The 25,230-nt window shown below is 62.6% G+C and overlaps 2 protein-coding genes across 2 annotated transcripts; one reads left to right on the top strand and one right to left on the bottom strand.

Annotated features, from left to right (window-relative positions):
* On the top strand, nucleotides 1-11,089 carry LOC130146600 (zinc finger protein 362-like). Its single transcript, XM_056332873.1, is given in 12 exon segments — nucleotides 1-27; nucleotides 1,732-1,758; nucleotides 1,866-1,950; nucleotides 7,667-7,730; nucleotides 7,876-8,122; nucleotides 8,243-8,388; nucleotides 8,390-8,565; nucleotides 8,672-8,896; nucleotides 9,768-9,846; nucleotides 9,967-10,125; nucleotides 10,781-10,819; nucleotides 10,821-11,089. Coding segments are annotated over 12 exon segments (1,335 nt in total). The 5' UTR covers nucleotides 1-17; the 3' UTR covers nucleotides 10,899-11,089.
* A 2,594-nt stretch (nucleotides 11,090-13,683) lies between these two features.
* Nucleotides 13,684-24,746, bottom strand: LOC130146656 (polyhomeotic-like protein 2). Its single transcript, XM_056333041.1, is given in 17 exon segments — nucleotides 13,684-14,515; nucleotides 14,591-14,897; nucleotides 14,991-15,132; nucleotides 15,210-15,324; nucleotides 15,483-15,612; nucleotides 15,729-15,937; nucleotides 17,262-17,421; nucleotides 18,099-18,239; nucleotides 18,241-18,318; nucleotides 18,320-18,429; nucleotides 19,104-19,317; nucleotides 19,401-19,505; nucleotides 20,470-20,631; nucleotides 20,726-20,803; nucleotides 21,065-21,223; nucleotides 21,316-21,503; nucleotides 24,575-24,746. Coding segments are annotated over 16 exon segments (2,409 nt in total). The 5' UTR covers nucleotides 21,460-21,503; nucleotides 24,575-24,746; the 3' UTR covers nucleotides 13,684-14,360.
* Nucleotides 24,747-25,230: the final 484 nt, after the last annotated feature.

Raw genomic sequence — 25,230 nt, 5'->3', positions numbered from 1 at the left:
GACGCGGCGGGGGCAGCATGGCTGTTGGTATAGGAAGTGTCTTTTTTTTTTTTTCTCCCCCCCCCCTCCTTTTTCCTCTTCCCTTCCTTCCCCCCCCCCCTTTCCCCCCCACATCCATTCCTCCAAAACACCTCAGACCCCCCCCCACCCCCCCCCCTCGGGTGCGATTGGGGGGGGGGCGGCCCCACACCCCCCCGCTCTGCGTTTCGTTTTTTTTTTTTAATTTAAATTAATTTTTATTATTTTTTTTTTTTACATTTTTTTTCGTCACACCCCCCCCCTTCCTTCCCCTCCTCGCAGATCTGCAGAATATGGCGTCCCCGTCCTAGCGTTTTAAAAATAAGCCGGGGCTGCCATTTTTGTTTTCCTTTTGTCTGCGAATTTTAATAAAACCGTCTGAGAATGTGGGAGAGGCGGCGGATGAAGGGGGGGGGAAGCTCCCGGCCGGGCCAAACCCCCCCCCCCTAAACCCCCCCTTCCATACCCATCCCCCGGCCTTTTTGTCTGCAAAAAAAAAAAGGCCACCCCCCCACCCCCCCCCCCATCTCCCCTCCCAGGTCGAGGATTTCAACTTCACTTAACGCCAAACTTCGCCTTTTTTCCACCTCTTTTTTTTTTTTTTATTGTTATTATTTTATTTTTACACTCTCCACCCCACCCCCCCCCACCCCGCTTTGCCGAGGAGGACGAAGGAAAAGTGGGGGGGAAAGAGAAAAAAAGGGGAGAAAAAAGGGGGGGAACATCCAGGAAAATACCCGTTTCGCTGGATTTTCTCTTTTTCTCTCCCTCTGGATGGTCTAATGGAAAAGTTAATTGCAGCTGAACGTACCTATTTTTGTGGATGTTGCATGTTTGGGGGGGAGGTTTGCTTTTTTATTTATTCATGGCTTTTTTTTTTCTTTACGCAGGGGGTGGCGGAAGAAGCGCGGGGGGGGGGTTTGGTTATTATTACTATTATTACCATTTTTATTCCTTTCCCCCCCTCTTTTTTTTTCTTTTTTTTTTTTTTTTTTCCTTCCTTTCCTCTCTTTCCGCATTAACCGGTTTTGTCTAGAAAGTGGTCTCGCTGGCTGGAAGGTCTAACGGGGGAATATTTTTGCATCGCGCTTTGGCAGGAATGCGGCAGCCTTAGCGAGGGACCCAAATTTCCGTGGCGGTGCTTAGAGAGGTCTGTCTGTCTGCCTGGACGTATATTTAGCCATATACTATTTATACATCCATAATCTCCCGGCCACGTCGGGGGCCCCGGGGGGGAGCTTAGAGCCGGCGTGGCTGCGGTGAAGCCGGACGAAGATGCTTTTTAACCCAGGAATGATTAATTTGCAGATTTTTATTTCGTTTTCTCCAGCAAATTCCCTGCAAGGTCGGAGGATGCTCCTTGTTTGGTTTTCTTTTTTTCCCTGGTCCCACGGTCCTTCGGACATCAGCTGGGATTTTTAATCTGGGGAGGATGGAGCAGGCAACAGCGGCTTCAAGCCCGAGGCCTTTGAGATTATAAAGTGATATTTTAGCAGAGAGGTAAAAAAGTTTTTGGTCCCTCCCGGCGTGCAATTTGCTGAGAGGCGGAGGGTCCGGGGCGAGGGGATGGATTTCAGCCCCGATTTTCCAGCCAGCTCCCCATCCCTTGGCTTTGCAGGCAGCTTGGGGGTGAGCTGGGCTAAAAAAAAGAAAAACCACATTGCTTTTTTTTTTTTCTTTTTCTTTTTTTTTTTTTTTTCTCTCTATTTTCAGGAAAAACCCCAAGTTCCCACGGGTCGGGTAGGTCGGAGCCGCTTCGCTTTTGTTCCTCCGCTCTGGGATCTCGCGCGCCGGGGGCTGGCGGTGGGTTCGGGGTGTGTGAAGTTGTCCTCCTTGTCCCCCCGTAGAAAAACGCCCCGCGTGCAGCACCCGGTCTCAGCTAGAGCTGGAGATGGACGCGGATAAGGGGAAGCAACGCCAGTACTCGCAGAGGTGGGCATGCCAGCTTTATTGAGGGGACCGGAGGGAAAAAAACCCACCCCTGTATATTATATATTTACATCGTAAAATAACGTTATATGTGCTTAATGATGTGTGTGCATGTAATTAGATGTATGCGTATAAAAATAATACATACGCACATCATAATATAGGTATTATCATGTGCATATATATATATTTATATAAGCGGGGGCAGATTTTGGCCTTCCCTGGAGGATTTTGGGGGGCACGGGGAGTCACCTGGCTACCCCCTCTGCGGGGAGGGGACCAGATCTGGCAGCAGAGGGGACCCTGCTCACGCTGTAAGTGTCATCACTTGAAATTTCTGTTTAAAGAGAGTGTATTTGTATGCGTAAAATAATCTTCTTCTCCCTTGACACCCCCCCTTATTTTTTTTCTGTAAAAAATGTGGATTTTTGGTCAGCGGGTGCGATGTCATGACAAGTGCATGTTGGATTCGGTGCGTGCTTGCTACCTCCTCGGGGTGAACCCCTGCTAAGCCACCTGTGCCTCGGTTTCCCCACCCGCCAGTGGGCAGTGTCACCCATGGGTGCTCTCCAGACCCCCCTGCCTTGCTGTCGTGGGGGGCTGGTTGCCCCTGAGCTGGCTGGTTTGTGGGCACCAGCTTTGCCTTGCAGGATGTCCAGCTGGTCTCTTTTAGGGGGGTGGGTGTCTTTGGGGGTCTGGGGAAGCAGGTAACCCCCCTAGTGCTGGGGAACAGTGTGTTTTGGGGGACACGTGGGCCCCATGTTTGGTGTGACCGTCACCCCACGGGCGCCAGGTTTCCCTGCGGGCTGTCCCCATGTCCCCTTCAGTGGGTCCCATCAGTGACAGGACAGACAGACGGTGTTTTGGCCCTGAGGATTTGGGGTTGCGCCACATTGGCCCCCCATCTTTTGGCAGCGTTGCCTTCCTGATTCATCCCGGGGGGACACATGGATCCCGTGGTGGTCCCTGGCGTGGCTTTGCCTCCCCTTTTGCTTGCTGCCGGTGCTTGGCTCCTCATCCCTGTGCCCGCGTGCCCCCTTTCCCATGCAGGGACCCCCATACCAGAATGGGGTTTACGTTGAGGCTCATTTTGGGTTGGTTTTGCTGAAAATCCAAAGGAGAAACACCAGTTAACAGCCCTTCGGGGGGCGGAAACGTGGGGTTTAATTGGTTCCATCTTGGGTGAATTCTTCTGGCGCGCGGTCTGCCCCCCCCCTCCTCAAGCGATGGGGATTTCGGGTCTTGCCTGTCGTTTCTGCTTCCTCGGCCTTGCCTGCCTTCTGCCACCTCTGCTTAGGGGTAAATCCCTCCCGGATGAGGACAGTCCGGGTGGGGAGGGATATGTGTTCCCTGAGGATGCAAGTGAGATGGTGGTGGATGCTGCTTCCCACCCTGGCAGCTCTGGGATGGCGGTTTTGTGGAGGGGCACTCGCTTTCTCTTGAAAAACCCTCCTGCTCCAGGCAAATCCTGCTTCCCCACTTGACGTGGGGGGAAAATTCCAGGGGAGAGGGGCCGTGGCCTTGTGTTTTGGGGGGAAACTGAGGCACGGCACGAGGCAGAACTGGGTTCTGCCCTTCCCCAGCTGTGCGAGGTGGCGGGAGCACGGCTACACCAGCATCACTGTACCCTGTCTGTCCCGTGGTGGCGAGGGCGTGCTGGGGCGGGGGGGACACGCAGGGGACCTCCACCCCGCTTGGCTCTCGCCCGCTGCGTCGTGTCGGGCCGCCGTTGGCTTTCCTGTGCTCGCCGCTTGGCATGGAGGTGGGGGGGTGGGATCTCTGCCCTGATGCTCTCGCTGGGGACCCTCGGGGACAGGACACTGCGGTTGGGGGACCCCGAGGGCTCAGCTTCTCACTTCATCGAGGGCACGTTGAGACACTCTTAACTGCCACTCTGGTCGCCCCAAATCCCTCCCCTCGCCTCCCAGCCCCCTGTTTGCTGGCTGTACTGGGTCGGTGATCGCTCGCCGTCCTCAGGGTTGCTGGTACCTGGGAGCTGCCCCCTTTCTCTCGGCGGTGCCGTGAAAAGAAATCTCTTGTTTCTTTTTATTTCAGCGAAGGCGAGACAGAGAGGGCTGCCAAGGTAGAGGCGTTCCCTAGAGAACTGTAGCTTGACTTAGCGGCAGTTGGGTAGGAAGTTGGAAGGCTCTAGTGAGCTCGTGCCCACCCGTGCCATCATCTACCTCCCATCAATCTGGAGCCTCATCGACACGTCTCCCCAGGCAGCTGCGGCCACCTGGCTTCTGAGGCCAGCCTGTGAGTACCAAAACACCGGCGTCCAACCGTATCTCGTCACCGCCGACCCCTTGCTGCCGCCGCCGCACCCCTATCCCCCTCGGCATCCCCCCTCACCCCAGCTCGCTGGCTTCTCAAGCTCTCTTCCTTCCCTGTGGGTGCGGAGGCAATGGTTTTTGTGTCTTTCTAGGGTCACCTGAGATGCTGCCGCTTCCCCCTTCGCCCAGTTGAGCGGTGATGCTGGGTACCGTGTCGTTCTGTGGGAATTCAGGGTTCAGCCCCTGTTTTTGGGGCTCCGCGCATCTTTCTGCTTGCTCTTCTGACATCGCTCTCCTCCAGCCATGCCCACTCGGGCGGCTGCGATGCTTTTTGCACCCACCCTTTTGCCCCGGGACAACCTTTGGCATCTGCTCGGCAAGAGTGGGCCAAATCCCGTGCCTGCAGAGGATGCCAGGTGCTCTCCCACCCTGTGGTTTGGACCACAGGACCCCGTGCTGCTGGAGGTCTGTTACCCAGGGGGGGTTTCCCCCTGCCCAGCCAAAAACTGGGAGGCAGGGAGAGCCCTAATTTGCCCCACTTGCCCCCCGTGCCCCACACAGCCAGGTCCCGCAGCGTCAGGGGGAGATGCACTGCAGCATTGCCCACCCTTCATAATTTCCATTTTAATGGATTTTCTCCTTTTTTTTTTCTTTGCTGCATGTCAGCTTCCATTTTTCATAGTTAGCTGAGAATATAGAAAAAGGGAGTTTTTATATATGTATGGGTTGGTTTTTTTTTTCCCATCTGCTTTTTATCCCCTCCCGCTCCCTCCCCCAGCCATCCCAGCTCTGGGAGAGGGGGAAGCCGCTCCCTCTGCTCCCGATGAAATACCGCACGATTTATAACATTACATCGGGACAGGAACAAGGATTTGTATTTTTTTTTTTTTTTGGCACGCCGACCATTTCTTTCCTCTTTATTCTGGGCAGGTTCGTCAAGCTCCGAGTGCGACGGTTTTGCAAATGATATATTATTTATATAATAAGACCTCCTCAGGTGGAGGCGGGGGGGGAAGATACATGCGATATTTGCGCTTTCCTCCCCAAAGTGCCCTTTGTGCCTTTTGCCAACTCCACCTCCAGCTTTGCACGAGAGGTCCTGGGACTGTCTGTAGTGGTTCGTGCCCTGTCCCGACGATGGTCTGGGAGCCGCGCCAGTGGTTTTGATCCTTCTTGGTGCCGCTGATGGCTCTGATGGAGCCCGGCGTGCTATTGGGACAGGGAGAAGGACGGAGGGATGGATGGACAGGCAGATGGGAAGGACGGAGGTCGCAGGGCACCTGCTGTGATGGGGGGAGCAGCTCCAAAAAAACCCTTTTCTAATCATAGCTCTGGTTTCCTGTTTTCCCATGCCGTGGGACTGCTGCCGGCCGAGCCGGGGTGGTGGGGTTGGTGCTGGGGTGCTTGGCCGCATCGAGGGAGACCCAGAGCCCTCCTGCCTGCACTCCCCTGCCTGCTTGCTGCCCGCTTCCCTGCCTGTCTCCATCACGAGGGTTTTTTTCCTGCCACAACCTCCACTTTTGGCCCCATCTCTGCGTGCACCGGCCCCTTGTGCCGTCATCCCCTCACCCCAGAGCCCCCTATCCCATGCTCATCATCCCAAGTGATCATATATATATATATATATACACGTAGCTGGTGGGTAAACACACAACGTGGGTGGCATGCGGGTACATATATAATCTATATAAAATAGCCGGTGGCGGGCGTGTACGCGTATGGGAAAGCGCATTTAATAGCCCCAGCAATTTCCCTTTCTGTGTGCACAGGCATGGCGCAGAGCAGGACTCCTGGCTCTGCCTTTCGCCTGCCTGCACCACAGAGATGGGGGTAAATGCAGCGGACGAAGAGAAAACGGGGGAAAACAATCGTGCCTGGGGCTATTGTGAGGATCTGGGTCTGCTTTCACTGGAAAAAGCTGAAATTGGTGCATGGGCAGCCGGGAAGTGACGCGGAGCGGTTGGAGGCAGGGAAGGGGGATTTCTGAAGCCAGTCAGGGTGCTCAAGTGTCCGGGTGGTCTCCCGGCCTGGCTGCGGTGTTGGGGTCTGCCGCGTGAAATGGCTTCCGTTCCTCGGCGCTGCCTGCAGCTGCCAGTGTGTCGGTCTGAGTCACCCCAAAAACGCGCCTTGTCTTGTGCTGTGCTGCTCCGTATCGCAAGGCTTGGCCAGTCTCCTCCTCTCTGCCTCAGTTTCCTGTGAAAATGAGCCTGGAGGGGTCCAGCCTGTGGCTCTTGTTCAGGCTGAGATGGCTGTACGGTTGCAAAGTCCCTGGTGGAACCAGGACCCCCTTTTGCTGGGTGCTGCCCACCCACCCACGGAGAGCTCAAGGTCTGATTTAAATGTAGGGGCAGTGAGTGAGTGCGAGGAGGAGGAAGGCTCATTGCCCCATCCCATTCCCAGGGCACTTCTTTTGTGGGAGCAGGGATGCTCCCGGACAGCGGCAGTGCTGGTGGTGTTGGGAGGAGGCTGCCTGGCAAATGCAGGACTGTGTCCAAATCCCCATGGCCAGGACCTGGGGCTCTCCGTGCCTCAGTTTCCCCAGCCACCAGTGCTCTCCCATCGGTACCTCGCCCCCAAATCCTGCCAGCCCGCGGGCTTTTGGGGACATGCTTTGCTGGAGGTGCTGGTCTAGTTTCTCCCAGGACGCTGGCTGTGGCCTGGTTTATATTACAGAGCTCCTGGGGGCCCTCTCCTATATGTTCCACGGGGGTTCCTTATATGCTTTACCCTCGGAGACCCCCGTAATGAGGTTTGCCGGCGTGGCGATGCTCGTTTACACTGGGCCATTACGCCTGTGTTGTTTTCTCGCCGTCCCCCTTTCAGATGTTTTCTATTACCCAAAGATGGATTTAGAATTAATTTTCCCAATGTGTTTAAGTGTCTCTATAAATCTCCTGGCTGGGTTTTCCTGCTGAGCTGCTCCTGGATGTTGTGGGTTGCTTTGCTTAGGAATAGGGGTGGCTTTTTTATTTTTTTTGGGGGGAGGATTCAGCCAGGTTTGGCTTTGGGTTCGATGTGCCGCCACCGTGCTCGCCCTCTCCCGCAGCAGCATCCCGTCCGCCTCTGTAATCCCTCCTGGAGATATTGGAGGAGCAGCAATACCTCCAGGGTTGGGAGATTTGGTTTTATTTTCCCCAAATTCTGCCCCTGCCCCTTGCCAAATGGCTTCCCAGCGTGCTTGCTGGTGTTGCGGGGTCTTCGGGGCAGGCGGGTGCTTGGTGTCACCCTGATCCTGCAGGAATTTTCCAGCTGGGAAGATGCTTGGGCATTTCCCTGGCGCTGCCTGCTCCCTGCCTGCTCCCTGCCCTCTTCCAGAGCCTGGGTGTTGTTTCGGGGGGAGGACTGATGGTATCGGTGGGGTTTGAGCCCCCAAGGGGAGGTGGGAGGGGGGGTGTCTGTGTGGTGGCTGGTGCCTCCCCATAACCTGCCCCCCTCTTTCCCAGCAGGATGGCGGAGCCTCGCTTCAACAACCCCTACTTCTGGCCACCCCCCCCAACCATGCCCAGCCAGGTAGGACCCCCCCCCCATGCCGGGACAGTGGGATTTTGGGGAGGAGGGAGGGCAGATGGACAGGGACGACGCCAGGGAGGGGAGGCTGGGGGTCCTGGTTCCTCTGCCCTGACCCACCTCTCTGCCTTCTTTCCACCCCCACCAGCTGGACAACCTGGTCCTGATCAACAAAATCAAGGAGCAGTTGATGGCGGAGAAGATCCGACCCCCGCACTTGCCCCCCACCTCGGTGGCCTCCCAGCAGCCCCTCCTGGTGCCCCCTTCACCCGCCGAAAGCAGCCAGTCCATCATGTCCCTCCCCAAACTGCAGCAGGTCCCGGGTCTCCACCCTCAAGCCGTCCCCCAGCCCGATGTGGCCCTGCACGCCCGACCAGCCACCAGCACCGTCACAGGTACTGGGGCTGAGTGCCCACGCCAAGGGGGGAGGGTTCCCCCAATTCAGGACCCTGCCGCGAGAGAAGAGGGGAGGGCGCATCCCCTGAAAATTCACCCCCCACCTCTTTGCCCACCAGGGTTGGGGCTGGCGTCCCGCGCGCCGGTGGTCAGCACCTCAGAATCCAGCACGGGGACGGGGACCACCACCCCATCGACTCCCACCTCCACCAGCCAGAGCCGCCTCATCGCCTCCTCGCCCACCCTAATCTCAGGAATCACCAGCCCCCCCCCTCCTCGACTCCATAAAGACAATCCAGGGCCACGGCTTGCTGGGGGCACCCAAGGCCGAACGGGGCCGTAAGAAGATCAAGGCAGAAAATCCCTCAGGACCGCCGGTCCTGGTGGTGCCCTATCCCATCCTGGCCTCGGGGGAGACGGCCAAAGAGGGGAAGACATACAGGTAGGCACCCACCCACCCGCTGGGGGGGCCGGGGCGATGGTGGGGTGCCCCCCCCCCACCCAGCCCAGCCCGGTCCCTGCGGGGTTCTCCCCCCACCCTCCTCCAGGTGTAAGGTCTGCCCCTTGACGTTCTTCACCAAGTCGGAGATGCAGATCCACTCCAAGTCGCACACAGAGGCCAAGCCCCACAAGTGCCCCCATTGCTCCAAATCCTTCGCCAACGCTTCCTACCTGGCCCAGCACCTGCGCATCCACCTGGGCGTCAAACCCTACCACTGCTCCTACTGCGAGAAGTCCTTCCGCCAGCTGTCCCACCTCCAGCAGCACACCAGGTGAGGGCACGGCATCCCTGCGGGGCCAGGAGGGTCTGGGGGGGGGCCTTGAGCCCCGTCTTCCCTTAGCGGGTGGTGGGGTGCACACCCTGCATCTCTCGTGCCATGCTCGCTGTCCCCACAGTGCTCGCTGTCCTCGTCACCATCATCCTCCCCACGCTCATCCATCCCCACCATGCCAGTCTGTCCCCACTGCCTTCACTGTCACCGCCACACTCATCATCTCCAGCACCTTCACTGACCCCACCACGGTCAACTGTCCCCACCATGCCAGTCCCTCCCCTCTGCCTTTATGGGTCTCGCCACGCTTATCATCTCCAGCACCTTCATCATCCTCACCACGCTCATCATCTCCAGCACCTTCATTGGTCTCGCCACAGTCATCTGTCCCCACCATGCCAGTCCCTCTCCCCTGCCTTTATTGTTCCACCTCGCTCATTATCTCCAGCACCTTGATGGTCCCCACCATGGTCATCTGTCCCCACCACGCTCATCATCTCCAGCACCTTGATGGTCCCCACCATGCTCATCCCCTCAAGCACCTTTATTGTCCCCACCACTTTCTCACCCCTGCCACATCTGTCCATGCCATGTTTCTTGTCCCTGCTGCCTTCATCATCCCCACCGTACTCATCGTCTCCAGCACCTTCATCGTCCCCACCACCCTCGTGATCCCCCACTACCTCTGTGTGCCCACATCGTCGTCCCCACCACCTTCGTCACCTCCAAACCCCTTGGCTCTCCCCTGATGAGACACGGACGCCCTGGTGTGACCCCTCCCCGTGCGAGGGAGCAGTGCTGGTCCCCAGTGAGGCTGCGAGGGGGGGGCACAGAGGGGACGGTGACCTGACGTCCCCTCCCTGTCACCCAGAATCCACACCGGTGACAGACCCTACAAGTGCCCGCACCCCGGCTGCGAAAAGGCCTTCACGCAACTCTCCAACCTCCAGGTCAGCGCCGGCGTGGCGGTGGGGACCCTGGGAGGGGGGACAGGAGCCCCGGCCCCCCAGGGTTGTGGGGGGCCCAGCATGGGGCGGCTGCCGTAACCCCCCTCCCCCGCCATTTCGCAGTCCCACCAGCGACAGCACAACAAGGACAAGCCCTACAAGTGCCCCAACTGCTACCGGGCGTACACGGACTCGGCCTCGCTGCAGATCCACCTCTCGGCTCACGCCATCAAGCACGCCAAGGCCTACTGCTGCAGCATGTGCGGCCGCGCCTATACCTCGGTGAGCGGGGGCACGGGCCTCCCACCCCCAAAACCACCCCCCTACCCCCAAACTGCCCCCTGCCCCCAACACCACCCCCAACCCCAAAACCATTCCCCTACCTCCAACCCCACCCCCTAACCCCAAACCCACCCACCTACCCCCCGAAACTGCCCCCTACCCTTGAAACAACCCCCTAACTCCAAACCCACCCCCTTACCCCCAAAACCACCCACCTAACCCCAACGCCACTCCCCAACCCCAGCACTACCCCAACCCCAAACCCACCTGCCTACCCCGAAACCGCCCCTACCCCCAAAACCATCCCCCAAACCACCCCCTACCCCCAACACCGCCCCCAGCCCCCACCTGCCTACACCCGACCCCCCCAACCCTGAAACCGCCCCCTACCCCCAAAACCATCCCCAAAACCACCCCCCTACCCCCAAAACTGCCCCCTACCCCCAATACCACCCCCAACCCCAACCCCACCTGCCTACACCCGAAGCCCCCCTAACCCTGAAACCGTCCCCCTACCACCAACCCCAACCCCACCCCCAACCCCAAAACCACCCACCTACCCCCAGCACCACCCTGAACCACAAAACTGCCCCCCCCCCACCCCCCCTCAGACCCACCCCCCCTCACCTCCCTCCTCCTCCTCCTCCCCCCGCAGGAGACCTATTTGATGAAGCACATGTCCAAACACACCGTGGGTGGAGCACCTCGTCAGCCAGCACTCGCCGCAGAGGACGGAGTCACCTGGCATTCCCGTACGGATCTCCCTCATCTAACCGGGGAATTGGGGAGGGGGGGACACCCCCCACGCAGAGGAGGAGGAGGAGGAGGAGGAGGAAGAAGCAGACTCACCCGCAGCACCCCCAGCCCTGGCCGGGAGCCCAGCGGGACGTGCCCGGGGCTGTGTCCCCCCCCTCGCTCCGGGTCCCCGCAGGTTTGGTGACATCCAAAGACGGTTTCAGAGCACTTTGAATCTCGGCGGTTTGGTTTATTTTGGAGGGGGGGGATGACACGGCGGACTGGGGGGGGATGTTTCTCCTCCTCCTGCGAGTCCCTGCCCCCTCTCCTCTCATTTTTTGGATACAAATATATATATATATTTATTGGCCAAGAAGTTGGTGCTGCTAAAAAAAAAAAAAAACAGAAATAAGACCCAAAACGAACCGTGGATGGAGAAAAAGGAAGCTGGGGGGGGGCCCGCTGCTGCCGCTCCCCCTTCACGGACTGGGACCCGGGCCAGGGACTGCGGCGGCTGCCACCTCCTGGGGGACGTTTTGGGTTTATTTTTAACAATTTTGGGGGTTTGGTGGTTGGTCGGTTTTTTTGGGGGGTTGGGTTTTTTTTTTTTTGGGGGGGGGGTGGGGTGTCCCTTTTGAGGGAGAAGCCGGTGGGCAGAGCTGTGTCCCTCCGGGGCTGGATCCAACGTCCCCCATCCCGAGGATCCCCCAAAATCCGTCTTGGGGGGGGTGGGGGGGTTAAATCGCTTTGCCTTGTGCCTGCCGGCCCCGGGCGCCTGTACATAAACCCATGTATAGATCTGGGGGGGGGTCGTGCCCCCCCCGCAGAGCCGCAACAAAAAAAACTCATCTATATTCTGTACTCTTTGGTTCTGTTTTTGGATATTAACTGTGTTATTTTTTTATACACTTTTTAAGCCTTAACTCATTGTTTATTTTGGGTTTATTTTTTTTTTTCGCCAGGGTGTTTTATTTACCTTCTGTTTATTAATTTTTAATCCCTCCCCACCCCATTATTTTTTATTTCCCCCCCCCGTTCCTCATTTCCCCTCTCGATGTTGTACGATACTCAATATTGTAATCTTTTTTGTCAGCATGTTAATACCGTGTAAATACGCCTCTTATACACTTAACACCCCCCCCTCCCCTTCCCACACACCCCCCCCTCCCCAGTTTTGGGGCTTTTTTTTATTTTCCTCGATGGAAATCCAGGCCACGCGTCCCTAGAGCTAGTTCTTACCTTATTAAAAAAGGAGAAAAAAAAGAAAAAAAAAAAGGAGAAAAAAAAGAAAAGAGGAGAAAATGAAGAAAGAAAAAAAGAAAAAAAAAAAAAAAAGCCCTTTCCGCGCCCCCGCTGTCTTGCATTGTGGTTCACGGAGAAGCCGGGTGGGGGGGGGGGAGCCGCGGCCTCACCGGGAGCGTTTGAGGTGTGGAAAAGGAGTGACCCCCCCCCCAAACTGGTGCCCCTTTCAAAAAAAAAAAAAAAAAAAAAAAAAAAAGGAAGAATAAAAACAGAACAAAAAAAAAATTAATTAAGAAAATATCTCTCGTTTTTGTGTGGCAGAAGGTAGAAAAATGATTTCTGGTGGAAATGGGGGTGTGGGGCTGGGGGGCTGTGCGGGGGGGGTCCCTGCGGGGGGGGGGGGGGGGAGGAAGGAGCTGGGGGCCACCCCCCATGGTGGGGTGGCCCCCAGTGACACTGGTCACCAGTGTCTGGGGCGAAGGCGGCGGGTCAGGGCCCCAGGGGGTGGGTGGCCTGAGCTAGGGATGGCCCTGGGGACACTTCAGCGTGGCCACCACGGCTGGGGACACTGTCACCACGGGCAGGAGTGCTGCCACCGGCTTCGGGGCCATGTCCCCATGGGTACCACCTCCAGGGCCACCTCACTGGGGCCATGTCCCCATGGGCGCCTCCTCACTGTGGCCACTAGCTCTGGGGACACTTCACCATGGCCATGTCCCCATGGGTATCACCTCCAGGGACACTTCACCATGGCCCTGTCACCATGTACCACCTCCAGGGACACCTCACTGTGGCTACCAGATCTGGGGCCATCTCACCATGGCTGCGTCACCATGGGCACCACCTCCAGGGACACCTCACCACCATGGCCACCAGCTTCAAGGACACATCACCACCACAGCCATCAGCTCTTGGGACACCTTACCATGGGCACCAGTTTCAGGGACATGTCACCACCATGGCCACCAGCAGCAGGGACACCTCAACACAGCCACCAGCTCTGGGGACGTCTCACCATGGACACCAGATTCCAGGATATGCCACTGCGGTGGGTACTGGTGGCAGGGCCACCTCCCCATGGCCACCACCCCTGGGGCCACCTCCCCACCAGCTCCAGGGATGTGTCACCCCCCCAGGCACCAGCTCCAGGACCACCTCCCCACAGACCCACCACCACGGTGCCACCATGGTGGGTGTCCCTTCCTGTCCCCCTCCCCATCTCATGAACTTCGGGGCCCCACAGCCCCGAGTGCTGGGATTTCAGGGTCACCCTGCAGGCGTGGAGGGTCCCACCTCCACCACCAGCTCCCTGCGAGGGAGCTGGCACAGGGGGACACAACACCTCAGCCCCCCCCCCCCCCACTTGGGGGTCAGCACAGGCACCCATAGGGTCATCCAGGCCAGGAGGGCACCGGGGGAGTGACACCAGCCCTGTCCCCGTCACCCACAGAGGATCCCACCACCCTCGGTGGTGCATGGGGACACCCCCAAGGTGCTGCCTCAGTTTACCTGGGAAGGAACTTGGCGGGGGGGGGGGGGGGGGGGCGGGGAAGGAGAGGAAGAGTGGGGGGGGCCCCAAGGTTTTAATCTTTTCCAGTGTTTATTAAAAACCAAAAAAAAAACCCCAACCCCCCAAAAAAACCAAAAACCCAGGAAAAAAAAAGGGGTGTGTGGGGTCCGTGTGTTTTTTTCCTTTTTTTTTTTTTTCCATTTCTTTTCTTAAAAAGACCATGGTGGCCGGGGGGGGGAGTACGGGGGGGGTCCTTACCTGCCTGGGGGGGGCCCCCCCACCGCCACCATCCTCTACTAAGGTGCCCCCAAAAGAGCCCAGCGTGGGGTGGGGTGGGGGTGACGCTTTGTCTCTGTGCCCAGGCACCCCGAGATGTGCCCCCCCCCACCCCCCGGGCCGTCACTCCCCCTGGGGCCGGTAACCCAAATCTCAGCTGGGGAGGGGGCACACGTTAAGGCAATCGTCCTGCTTCGCCCTGCCGTTTTGGGGAGGGGGTGTGGGGGGGGACACGGGGGAGACGTGGGGACCCCCCCTCCCTGCCGGAGAAGGGGGGGTGACCCCCCCATATGGGGGGACACTATAGCTACGGGCTATATACACACCCCGGGGACGGGGAGGGGCTGCCCCAGGGCTGGGTTGTGCTCACAAGTGGCTCCCCCCCTGCCGGCCCTGCCCAAGCCCCCTCCCCACGGCTGGGCAGGGGTTTAGGGGGGGTCCCATGGGTGCCCCCCCACCCACCCAACCGGCTCTAGGAGTCCTTGAGCATGCTGATGCGGGCGTAGATCTTGAGGGCCGGCCCCAGTTTGATGTTCATGGTGCTCATGAGATGATCCTCCTTCAGCAGCAGCAGCGCCTGCCCGTCAATCTCCTGCGCCCGGAACTCCTCCGCGATCTCCTGGCAACCTGCGGGGAGGGGGCTACGCTCAGAAAAATCCCCCCCCTCCAACTCCTCGCAGGGTATCCCTAAGGATTCCTCACCCGGCAGGGAGCGGATGAACTCGTAGACGTCCTCCACGTTCCACTTGCTGGGCTCGCTGGGGAGGAAGCGATGGCCGATGCTGGCCAGGTCGCGGACGTGGACGTCGGGCAGCTCCATCTCGCGCAGCTCCAGGTCTCGCTCGCCCTGCCGCCGGCGGGACGTAGAGGAACTGGCCGAGATGGGGGAGAGCGGTTCCTCGTAGCTCGAGTTATCCGAACAACGACTCGAATCCTCTTGGCTGTGGTTGAGCTGCAACGACGCCGTCACGGAAAGAGGCACCGAACCCGGCGGGAGAGAAACCGGCGGCTGCAGGACGGAGCAGCACCGGCCTCAGAGCCCACCCGCGTGTGCGTGTCACCCGGAATGCAGGGACAAATCCTGCCCGGTCCCAGCCCTCACCTGCTTCTTGGTGTCTTTGCTGAGGGTGGGCAATGTCCCCTTGCAGGTGCGACGGCGGCCGTGGGGGGGACCGCCGGGTTTTTGCAGCTTGCTGCGATCAGGGTGGAACAAACCCACCCGCTTCGTGCACCCCACGTTGTACCTGCGGGAGGGAGGGGGGTGAGAGAGGGGCCGGATCCTGGCAGGGGGGCTGCGGTGCTGTGTTTTTTTGGGGGTTACCTCTTGGCACAAGCCATGGAGCAGAAGCGCTTGGAGCGCTTGAATTTGTAAGCAAAGTCGACGCGGCCGCAGAGCTCACACTTCAGTTTGGGGGGGTTCCCCTCCTCTTTGGATTCTGGGGGACGCGGAGGGACGCCCAGAGAGAGAAACACAAACCAGCTCAGCCACGGGGGACCCCCAAAACATCACCTGGCTTAGCAGGGCTGGGGGAGGGGGCAGTTTTACTGCACCCCCCTAGGCGAGGCAAGCGTTTCGGGGGGGGCCGAGCGCTACCTTGTAAATAAGGTTCCTCCATTTCGGAGTCGGTGGTGGTGGTGTTGTCCTGCTGCGGGAGTTTCTCAGCCAGCAGCTCCTGCGCATACTTCTTCTTCAGGTTCCCCACCAGCAATGAGGAGCGCCCCACCTGGGACGGGAAAACACTAGTGGGTGCCCCCCCCACCCCCCAATCCCCCCCTCCCCCCCCCACCCCGATATCCAGCTCCGTGAAGCCCAAAGGATGCGGATGGGGGGATACGTTACCGGGAACGGTTCAGCCCCTTCCTGGATGACGAAGCCCTCGATAACGTGGGTGAGGATCTGGGGTTTCACGATGGCCTGGGGCGGTTTGTTCTCACCATTGTGGGGGGCAGCGCCGGCGACGGTGGAGGCAGAGCTGCCGGTGCCCGAGGTCATGCCGGGAACGCTGGCCAGGGCCTGGGGCTGAGCATGAAGGCGGTCGGCGGGCGGCTCTGCGCGGGGGGGACACGGCTGGTTACGGGGGACGCGGTGACGCCGGCGGTGACGCTGGGGCCTCTATTACCATACAGCTGGGCTGCTTTGGGGAAGGGGGGGGGGGGGGGGGCGGGAGGGGGAGCAGCTGCTGCCGCTCCCAGTGCGGTCCAGTGGCTCCCAGTAAGCCCCCATGAGCCCTCTGGTATCATGGAAAGCAGGGGGCTGGGGAACCCCCAGGCCCCCCCAAAAGATCCAGGGGGACCCCGGACAGCCCCCAAATACCCCGGCAGCCCCCGAGGAGCCCCCAGGGGCGCCCAGTGAACCCCCAGTAAAGCCTCAGCACCTCTCAGTACGGCCCCAGTACACCCCAGCAGACCCCCATCTACCCCGGAAAGACCCCATACACGCCCCAGTAAGGCCCAGTACGCCCCAGTAAGGCCCTATCTACCACTGTAAGTCCTGCTAGACCCCAGTAAAGGCCCCACCTCCCCCAGTAAGGTCCAGTAAGGCCTCAACTGCCCCCGCACGGTCCGCTAAGCGCCGGGGAGGCGCCGGCAGGCCTCGCTAGGCCCCGGTAGGCCCCGCCACCTTTGTCCGGCGGCGGAGCCCGCTCCTGCCCGCCCCTACCTGCGCCCGGGCCGCGGCTGCGGAGCCGGGACCGGGGGGGTGCGGGGGGGCGGATGCGGAAGTGAGGTCAGCGCCCGCCGCCCCGCCGGGCCGAGCCGGGCCGGGCCAGGCCGAGCTGAGCCGGGGCGGCCGCGGCGGGGCTGGGCCGCACTCACCGGCGGCGCTCAGCGGCTCGGCGGCCCCATGGCGCGGACAAAGGCGGCGCGGGCGGCGGCGGCAGCGGCGGAGCGGGGACAAAGGCGGCGGCGGCGGCGGCGGGGCCGGGCCGGGGCGGCGGCGGCGGCTGCGCGGGGAGGGCGGGGCCTGGCGCTGGGCACGCCCCCTTGCCGCGCCGCTATTGGCTACCGCCGCGCGCGCGCGCCCACGCCGCCAGGGGGCGGGACCTCGGGGAAAGAGGTGGGGCCTCGCACAAGCCGCGGCCCCCGCCGTGCCCACGCGTGGGTGGGCGGCCCCCCCCCCCCCCCGCCCCGCGGACACCCGTGTGCGGGGCCCGGCAGGCAGCGCGGACCCCCCCAGTGTCACCTGTGGGGCGGCGCCACGGGCACGCGTGGGCTTAGGGAACCGCCGCCCCGCACCCACCCGTGGCTCAGCGCTCCCCCGCCGCCCGTCACCAGAGGGGAGGGCAGCTCCCCCCACGAGTGGGTGCTCGGGGTGGAGGGGGCAACTTCACCCCGCGGGTGGGTGCCAGGAGTCGGGGAGGGGCGTGGGGCTTACCGTGAGTGGGGGGCCGCTCGCCCTCAGGGGTGTCAGGGCCTGGGGGGGCAGCGGGCGGCGAGAGGGCAGGGGGCTGCAGCGGGGCGGCGGGTGGGCTCTCGGCACTCCTCGGGGTGGGCGGCGGGTCCCTGCGGGCGCCCTCGGGGACCCCGAGTGGGGGCTGTGGGGCAGGGGCACACGCATGTGCGAGGGTCAGGGCACACACACGTGCATGGTTGCAAACACACGTGGCTGAATCCAATGCACACGTGTGGGCGCAGTTCTGGTGTGAGTGTGCACACGTGTGCATGGAACAGAGACACACATGCACACACGCATGTGCACGTACCCAGCAAACCTGTGCACACATGTGTGCATGATCTGACACACATGGATCAAGCACGTGTGCACTGATCAGGGACATGCACCCCCTAGGTGCACACATGCATGCATACATCATGCAAACATGCCTGCATAAGTGCACAGACCATGCACATGCATATGTGTGGATCTGGCACGCATCTGCACACGCATGTGCACAGATAGGGCACACGCATGCACACACAGGCAGATACACAGATTGAGCACACGTGCATGGATCAGACACACATGCACACGTGCATGAATCTGGCCAACTCGCACACATGCGTGTGCACGGGCCAGACACGCATGCAGGCACGCGGCTCAAGCACACGTGCCAGGGTTGGACACCTGCACACCCCACCTCAGCCGCCCGTGTGCATGCAAACACACACGTGTGCACACACAGGTTGGGGCCCCAAGCCCCCCCATGCACGGCCCCCCCCCCTCCCAACCCGTGCTGGGGGGCTCAGGGGCGCTGGGGGCGACGTCCCTCACCGTGGCACCGGTGGGCTGCAGCTGCAGGATGACGGCGGAGGCATGCTGGAACTTGCGGGGGGCAGCGTGACAACCGGGGTGACCGTTGGGGGGGCCACCTTCGCCCCCAGCTCCTTGGGGGACCCCCGCTTTGGGGGGGGGGCGCCGGGCCAGGGCTGGCGGGGGGCAGGGGTTGGAGTTGGGGGGCAGTAGGGGGTCCCGGGGGGGGCTGCCCGCGGGGGTGCCAGCTGCTGCTGTTGCTGCTGCTGCTGCTGGATGACGAACTGCTGCTGCGGCTGCATTGGCTTCGTCGGCTGCTGCAGGAACTGGGGGGGCTGCAGCGGGGTGTAGGCTGCGGGGACAGCGACGGGGGACAGGGACCCCCCCTCGTCACTGGTACCTCAGCCCCAACAGACCCCACCCCCACGATCCTCCCCCAGGCTGCAAGGCTGCTCTTCACGCTAGCGTCTGTTCACTCTGGTGCCTACTGACAACCAGCTCTGCCAGCTCCCGCAGCTGCTGCAGGAGGCGGCTGGGCTCAGGTGGGGGTCACCATTCTGGAAGCCACCACAGCACCCCCAGGCTCCATCACCCCATGGGGCCCCCTAGCCCACACCCTCGCTGCTTCAGCCCCCCGCACCCCCTGCAGGGGCTCACCCCACAGGGCCCCAGGCCCCTATGGGTGCTGTGACCCTCCCAGGCAGGGCCCCTGGGGGAACGTGTGGACCCACAAGATCCCAAATACAGGCAGGGTGCCAACGTACAGCAACCACCAGCAATGGCCATCATGAGGTTTCAGAGTGAACACGCCGCAGGCTGCTCAGCTGCACCCACTGTGCTCACCCCGCCCCTTCCGAGCCCCCGAGGCGGGGGCGACGTGCCCCTGAGGTGGGTAGACGGGGCTGCCAGTCCCATGTAGGGGCAAGAAAACCATTATTAGGTTTCAGAGTGAACACTCTACTCTGTAACTCCCCCAGCACCCACGGGTGCCCCCCACCCCGCCCCCCGCCAAGGCGCAGCACTTACCTGGGGTGACAAGCGGGTGGGCAGTGGTGGGGGCAGCGGCGCGTGCCAGAGGGTGGGTGCGGGCGTCAGGCCCCTCGGCTTTTTTGAGGTGCTCAGCTGGGGGGTCGGGCGGGGGACCCCGAGGGGGGCCAGCCCGGGGTGGGGCACCCCCGGGGGGCTTCATGGCCAGGGCGGGGAGGTGGGGGCCGGTGGGGCGCAGGGCCAGGCTGTGCACCTGGAATGGCAGCGGGTCAGGGGGGTCCCGGAGGGGGCGGATTTTGGGGGGCTGGCGGGGTGGGGGGGCGCGGGGGCGCTCACCTGTGGGGCAGCAGGCGGCGGGGCGGGTGGCGGTGCCGGTGGCGGTGCTGGCGCAGGGCTCTCAGGCCGGACAGCGCTTACGGGGCCCGTGGGCGTGAAGATGAGCTGGGGGGCACGGACAGTGGGTGTGTGGCCCCCCTGATACAGGGGGGTGGCACCCTACGTGTCCCCCCGCTCTGTGTCCCTGTAGGTTGGCACCCATGGGGTGTGGGGCTGCGGGGTGGGGTGACACGTGTGTCCCCAGGGACTGCTGGTGCCGGGAGGCGTGCGTGCAAGGGACAGGCACCCTATAGGATCTAGGTGTCCCCAGGGGGAGACACACCCCCACCCCCATAGGGTCCTGACACCCCCCCAAGCGGGTCTGTGGGTGCCAAGTGGGGCAGGGGGGATCCTACAGGGTCCAGGCACCCCTATGGGGTGTGGACACCCCGCAGTGTGGCAAGGGGGGCTCCCCTGTGGGTCCTCAGACCCCACAGGAGGGTGGGGGGCACCCTGTGGGATTTGGGCACCCCCCAACAGCTGAGTGAGCCTGTGGCCTCAGGGCACCCCACACTGCTCCGATGGGTGCCCTATGGGGTCCATGCAGCCTGAGCACAGCGGGGGGCCCCTATGGGGTCTTGGCAACCCCCAGTGGGGCGAAGGGCAGCCTATGGGGTCTGGGTACCCGACTGTGGGGTGACGGGCACCCTATAGGTCTGGACACCCCACAGGGGGATGACGGGCACCCTATAGGTCTGGACACCCCACACCACAGTAACGGGCACCCTACAGAGTCAGGAACCCTATAGGGTCGCAGCCACCCTGCAGCAGGACCACAAGGACCCTATGGGTCCCAGGTACCCCACAGCAGGATGACAGGCACCCTATAGGTCCCAGGCACCCCACAGCGGCATGATGGGCACCCCATGGCTCCTGGGCACCCCACAGTGGAACGATGGGTACCCAAGACCAGGGACCCTATAGCATCCTGGCCACCCTGCAATGGGACCATGGACACCCTACGAGTCCTGGCCACCCCACAGCAGGACAAAGCCCCCCATCCCCCCCATGGCACCCCGGGGGCCCTCACCATCTGTGCCCGCAGGTACATCTGGGCCTGGCTGGCGGTGAGGGCGGGCGAGGCGGCATTGCCCAGCAGCACGGCCTGCTGTGCGATGCCCGAGGCACCGGGGGCCACGCTCTGCGCCCGGTTCAGGAGCTGTGCGGCTGCCGGCGACGTCGCCAGGTTGATCTGCAAACAGGGTGGTGGGAGAAGGCTGGGGTGCCGTGCTGGATCAGTGAGTGGGTGACAGCGGGATGGGTGCCGGAGGGAACAGGGGACTCACCGTGGGTTGCTGCGCCGGTGCTGGCTGGGCACCATTAGCGCCCGAAGAGCCGCTCTGCCGGTTTGCCGCCAGGCTGGCCTGGGGAGAAGAGCCAAATGTCACCGGTGTGCCACACTGCAGCACCCACGGGTGCCCCTGGGTTGGGTGTGCTGTGCCACAGCACCCGTGGGTGCCCCTGGGGTGGCGTGCCACACCACAGCACCCATGGGTGCCCCTGGGGTGGTGCGCCGTACTGCGGCACCCATGGGGTGGTGTGCCATGCCGCAGCACCCATGGGTGCCCTGGGGTGGTGTGCCACGCCGCAGCACCCATGGGTGCCCCGGGGGTGGTGTGCCGTACCTGCTGGACGGCGGCCAGGCTCTGGAGCTGGGCACTGGTGAGATGCTGCTGCTGGAGCGCTGCCGTCTGCAGCATGAGGTGCTGCTGCTGTGCCGCGTACATCTGCTGCAGGTACTGCGCCGCCGTGTTGGGCTGCCGGTGCAGCGCTTGCTGGATCACCTTTTTGGGGGTTACAAACATGTTCCTGGGCTGTCCCCAACCCCAAAACGCTGCCCTTCCTCCCCAGTCTCCAGCCCCCCAAAACACCGTACCTGGACAGTCTGGCGGTCGGGGATGCCGCTGTAGACGGAGATTTGGGGAGCGGGTGGGCGGGCGGTGCCGGTGCTGCTGGGCGTCGTGGCGGTGCCGCCGGTGCTGCTGGCAGGCGGAGGTGCTGGGAGCTGCTCGTTCTCCATGGCGGTTTGCCGGGGGGCTGCGAGGTGGCGGGGTCAGGCTAGAGCTGGGGCAGGGTGACAAAGAGTGAGGGAGCATCCTGCGGCACCCTAAGTTGGCACCCGGCGTCTGCTCTGAGCCTCGGCACAGGGTCGCGGCCAGCGTGCTGGCATTCCCGTGCCGATGGGCGTGTGGGGCTGCTGCGTCCCCCTCGGGTGTTTGGGATGGGGATAAGACCCCCCCAAACCCCTCTCTTTGAGGGCTCCCAGGGTGAAGCATCGCCCACCTCGGGATGCACCCATGGGTGTCAGCCAGGGGCAGAGGGGGCTGGCACCCGCGTGGGCGCCCAGCCTGGTACCTCCAGCGCGGCTAAAACCCCCGGGGTTGTGCCGTCCTGGTCCTGCCGCACTTCAAAGGCCCCAGGGGAGTTGCGGCCCCCTGCCTGCTGCTTCCTGCCTGCCAGACCCCGGCTGCGGGGGGGCCACGGCTGCGACTCCCCCGCCTCGCTGGAGCGGGAGGAGGAGGATGGCGGGATGGAGGAGGAAGGCAGGAGGCCCCCTGGTCCATCCTCCCCCACCAAAGGGGTGGTGAGGGGGGCTGGGGCCACATCCTGCCCTGAGTGCTGAGGGGGAGGCGGGAGGAGTCCTAGCAGAGGGGGAGAAGGAAGGGCGGGCAGGGTGGACAGGGGCAGGGAAGGGATGGTGGGAGGGAGGGACGGACAGAGGGATGGGGAGAGGGGCACTGGGAGGCAGGGATACAGGGACAGCCAGAGGGACAGACAGGAGGAGAGGGATGAAGGGACAGATGGACGGAAACGAGGGAAGGGACAAAGGACAGGGGGATGGACGGCAGGAGGACGGGACAGAAGGAAGTAGAGAGACCAAGGGAGGGAGGGATGGAAGTAGGAAAGGACAGACGGAAGTGGGAATGGGACGAAGGGAAGGACGGAAGGAGGGCCAGAAAGACAGGAAGAGGAAAGAGACTGAGAGAAGGACGGATGGAAAGGGACGGAAGGACGGACAGGCAAGGATGGAGGGAAGGATGGACAGAGAGAGGAAAGGGATGGAAGTGGCGGGGGAAGGATGGACAGACAGAAGTAAGGACAGACAGAAGGATGGAGGGAAGAAGGAAAGGGACCAAGGACAGGAGGGAAGATGGAAGGGAGGAAAGGGAAGGACGAAGGGATAGAGGGAAAGACAGACAGACAGAAGGGAGGATGGATGGACAGATGAAAGGAAGGCTGGATGAACGCAGGCAAGGGATGCAGGCATGGAAGGAAGGATGGACAAAGGAGAGGGATGAAGGGATGCTGGAAGGAAGGACAGATGGGAGGAAGATGAGGAACGACTCGATGGTAGGAGAGGGATGGACGGAAGGACAGGAGGACATGACAGACGGATGGGTGCTGCGGAGGCTGCAGGGGGTTTGCGGGCAGCACCACCACCGTGGTGGCCATGAGGCTCCGTGGTCACCAGCAGCCACCCACGGCCACCGCGCTCTGGTGGCTCTGTGCATACCAAAGGACCTCTGGTCACCTGCCCATGACGTCTGCCCCAGCTGAGCCCCTGCACTGCCAGGCAATGGGTGCCACCATGATGGGTGCCACCACCACGCGTGCCACCGTGGCAGGACCAGGGACAGCAGTGTGGGGTGCTGCAGACCATGGACAGCAGCCACGGTGGGTGGCCTTGGTGGCCACGGCAGGTGGCCTTGGTGGCCACACCACAGCATGGCCCCACCAAACCATACCAGCCACCTCCAGCCCCGGCATGGCACCCAAGGAACATGACAGAGGTGACGTCCCTGGCCCCAGTGGCCCATGGGGCTGTGTCCCCTGAGGGTGTTGCTGCCCCGAAGCATGAGGTGGGACGTGCATGTGCCCCCACCACTGCTTCATGTGACATCCCTGCACGTGGCCCAGAATGACAATTCCCAGTGCTGGGTCTGCCCAATGGCATGTGTCCATCACAAGCCAGAGAAATTTTGGGAAGTACCTTCCCCTGCTGGACACCCCCAACCGCCTGAAGACCCTGGTGGCATCAGGGTGACATGGGGCCACCACAGGGACCACTCTGGGTCCATCCTGAGCCAATCCCCTCAAGTGGAGCATGGCCCGGGCAGCCCCCGGTAGCACCCACCACTCACCTGATGTGGGGCTGAGCCCCCTGCCCTCACCCACACCAAACCCCCGTGGACGCCGGGGTGACACAGGGGGGCACCTCACTTTTGAGCCAGAGGAAACCCACCCCCAACCCCTGCAACCTCCCCAAAACCACTAACCCCACCCAAATTAATAAAAAAAGGGGGAAGAATCCCGGCACCGCCAGGCAATGGCAGGACCCACCATGGCTGGGGGGGCACGTGCGGGTCCCACTGCTCCCGGGGAGCAGCTGCAGAGCTGGAGTCCCCTGAGCTGAGCCCAAACTAGGTGGGGAGAATCACAGGGGGGGTGGGATGTGATGGGGGGTGGGCTAGGATGTGGGGCAAATAAAATCAGAGGGGGGGCAGAGAGACTAGTAGCAGCAGGGTATGGTACTGGGGGGGGGGATAAAAAGGGGGTGCAAAATAAGGCAGGGGTGGGAGATGATGGTGAGGGGTGGGATGTGGTTGTTGGATGGTGGAAAACGCTGGTGGGGAGGTGGGATAGCACGGGGGGGGGGGGGGCAGGTATGACAGTAAGTGGCCAAATAGGATGGGAAGGGGGGTGGGAGATGATAATAAGGGGGGCAAAATGAGAAAGTGGGGGCACAAGGTGGGGTGGGGGGTGGGAGATCGTGGCTGGGGGGGTAGAAGGGGGGATGGTCGCAGGGGTGAAGCAGGATAGCGGCGAGTGGGGAGGGGTAACAGGGGGTGTGGAATTGGAGGAAGGGGCGCAGGGTGGCGGGGGGGGAGGTGGCACACACGGGTGGGGGTGGGGTACAGCGGAGGGGCGGCAGGCAGGGGGCACACGGCCACCGGCGGGGTCTGGGCCGGCCCGGTGGCGGCGGGCAGGCGGGTGGGGAAACTGAGGCACGGCTGGCGGCGGGGCGCATGCGCGGCGCGGCCCCCCCTCACCCCCCCCCGCCCCCCCCCCCCCCCCGGCCCCGGCCCGGCCCAGACAAAGCCGCCGGGGCCCGGTAGCGGCGGGCAGCGCGGTACCTGCGGCCGGGGCGGAGCGGCTCCCGCCGGCCACGGCCATGGCCCTGGCGCCTCCGGGGGCGGGCGGGGGGGTCCCGGGGCCGCTGCCGCTGCCGGTGCCGGTGCCGGCGGGGCCGGGCCCGCGGCCGCTCCCTCCTCCCTCAGGCGGCGGCGCGGCGGCCCGATGCCATAACTCATTTGCATTCCTCCGCGCGTCACGTGGCGCGGCTGTCCAATCAGCGTCCCGCCCGCCCCGCCGGACACGCCCACCTAGCCCCGCGCCCGCCGCGACGGCGGCCGCCGCTCGCGCTCCCCATGGCAACGTGGGGAGGGGGGGGGGGTGGGGGTGGGGTCGCCATAGCAACGGGAGGGGAGGGGGGTCGTCGTAGCAACGGGGAGGGGGAGCCCGCCCCGCGCTGCGGATGCGCCTCGGGAGGAGGGGGGTGGCCGGGACCGGCGGGACCCTGCGGCGTGGGCGGGGCAGCACCGGTCCCGGGGCTGCCCGGGGTCACCCGGGGCCGGTCCCGGTGGGATGCTGCGGTACGGGGGTGGGGGGACCGGCCCCCATGTCCCCGCCTCCAGGGGTCACCCGGGGTCACCCGGGGTCACCCGGGGCCGGGGCCGGTACCGGTGGGATGCTGCACACAAGGGATGGTGGCACCGGTCCCCATGGCCCC

Source organism: Falco biarmicus, chromosome 3 (genome assembly GCF_023638135.1).
Source record: "Falco biarmicus isolate bFalBia1 chromosome 3, bFalBia1.pri, whole genome shotgun sequence".
In the NCBI taxonomy this organism is placed as follows: domain Eukaryota; kingdom Metazoa; phylum Chordata; class Aves; order Falconiformes; family Falconidae; genus Falco; species Falco biarmicus.
Note: the sequence above shows the minus strand (reverse complement) of the source record. Positions and strands in the feature narration are given on the sequence as shown.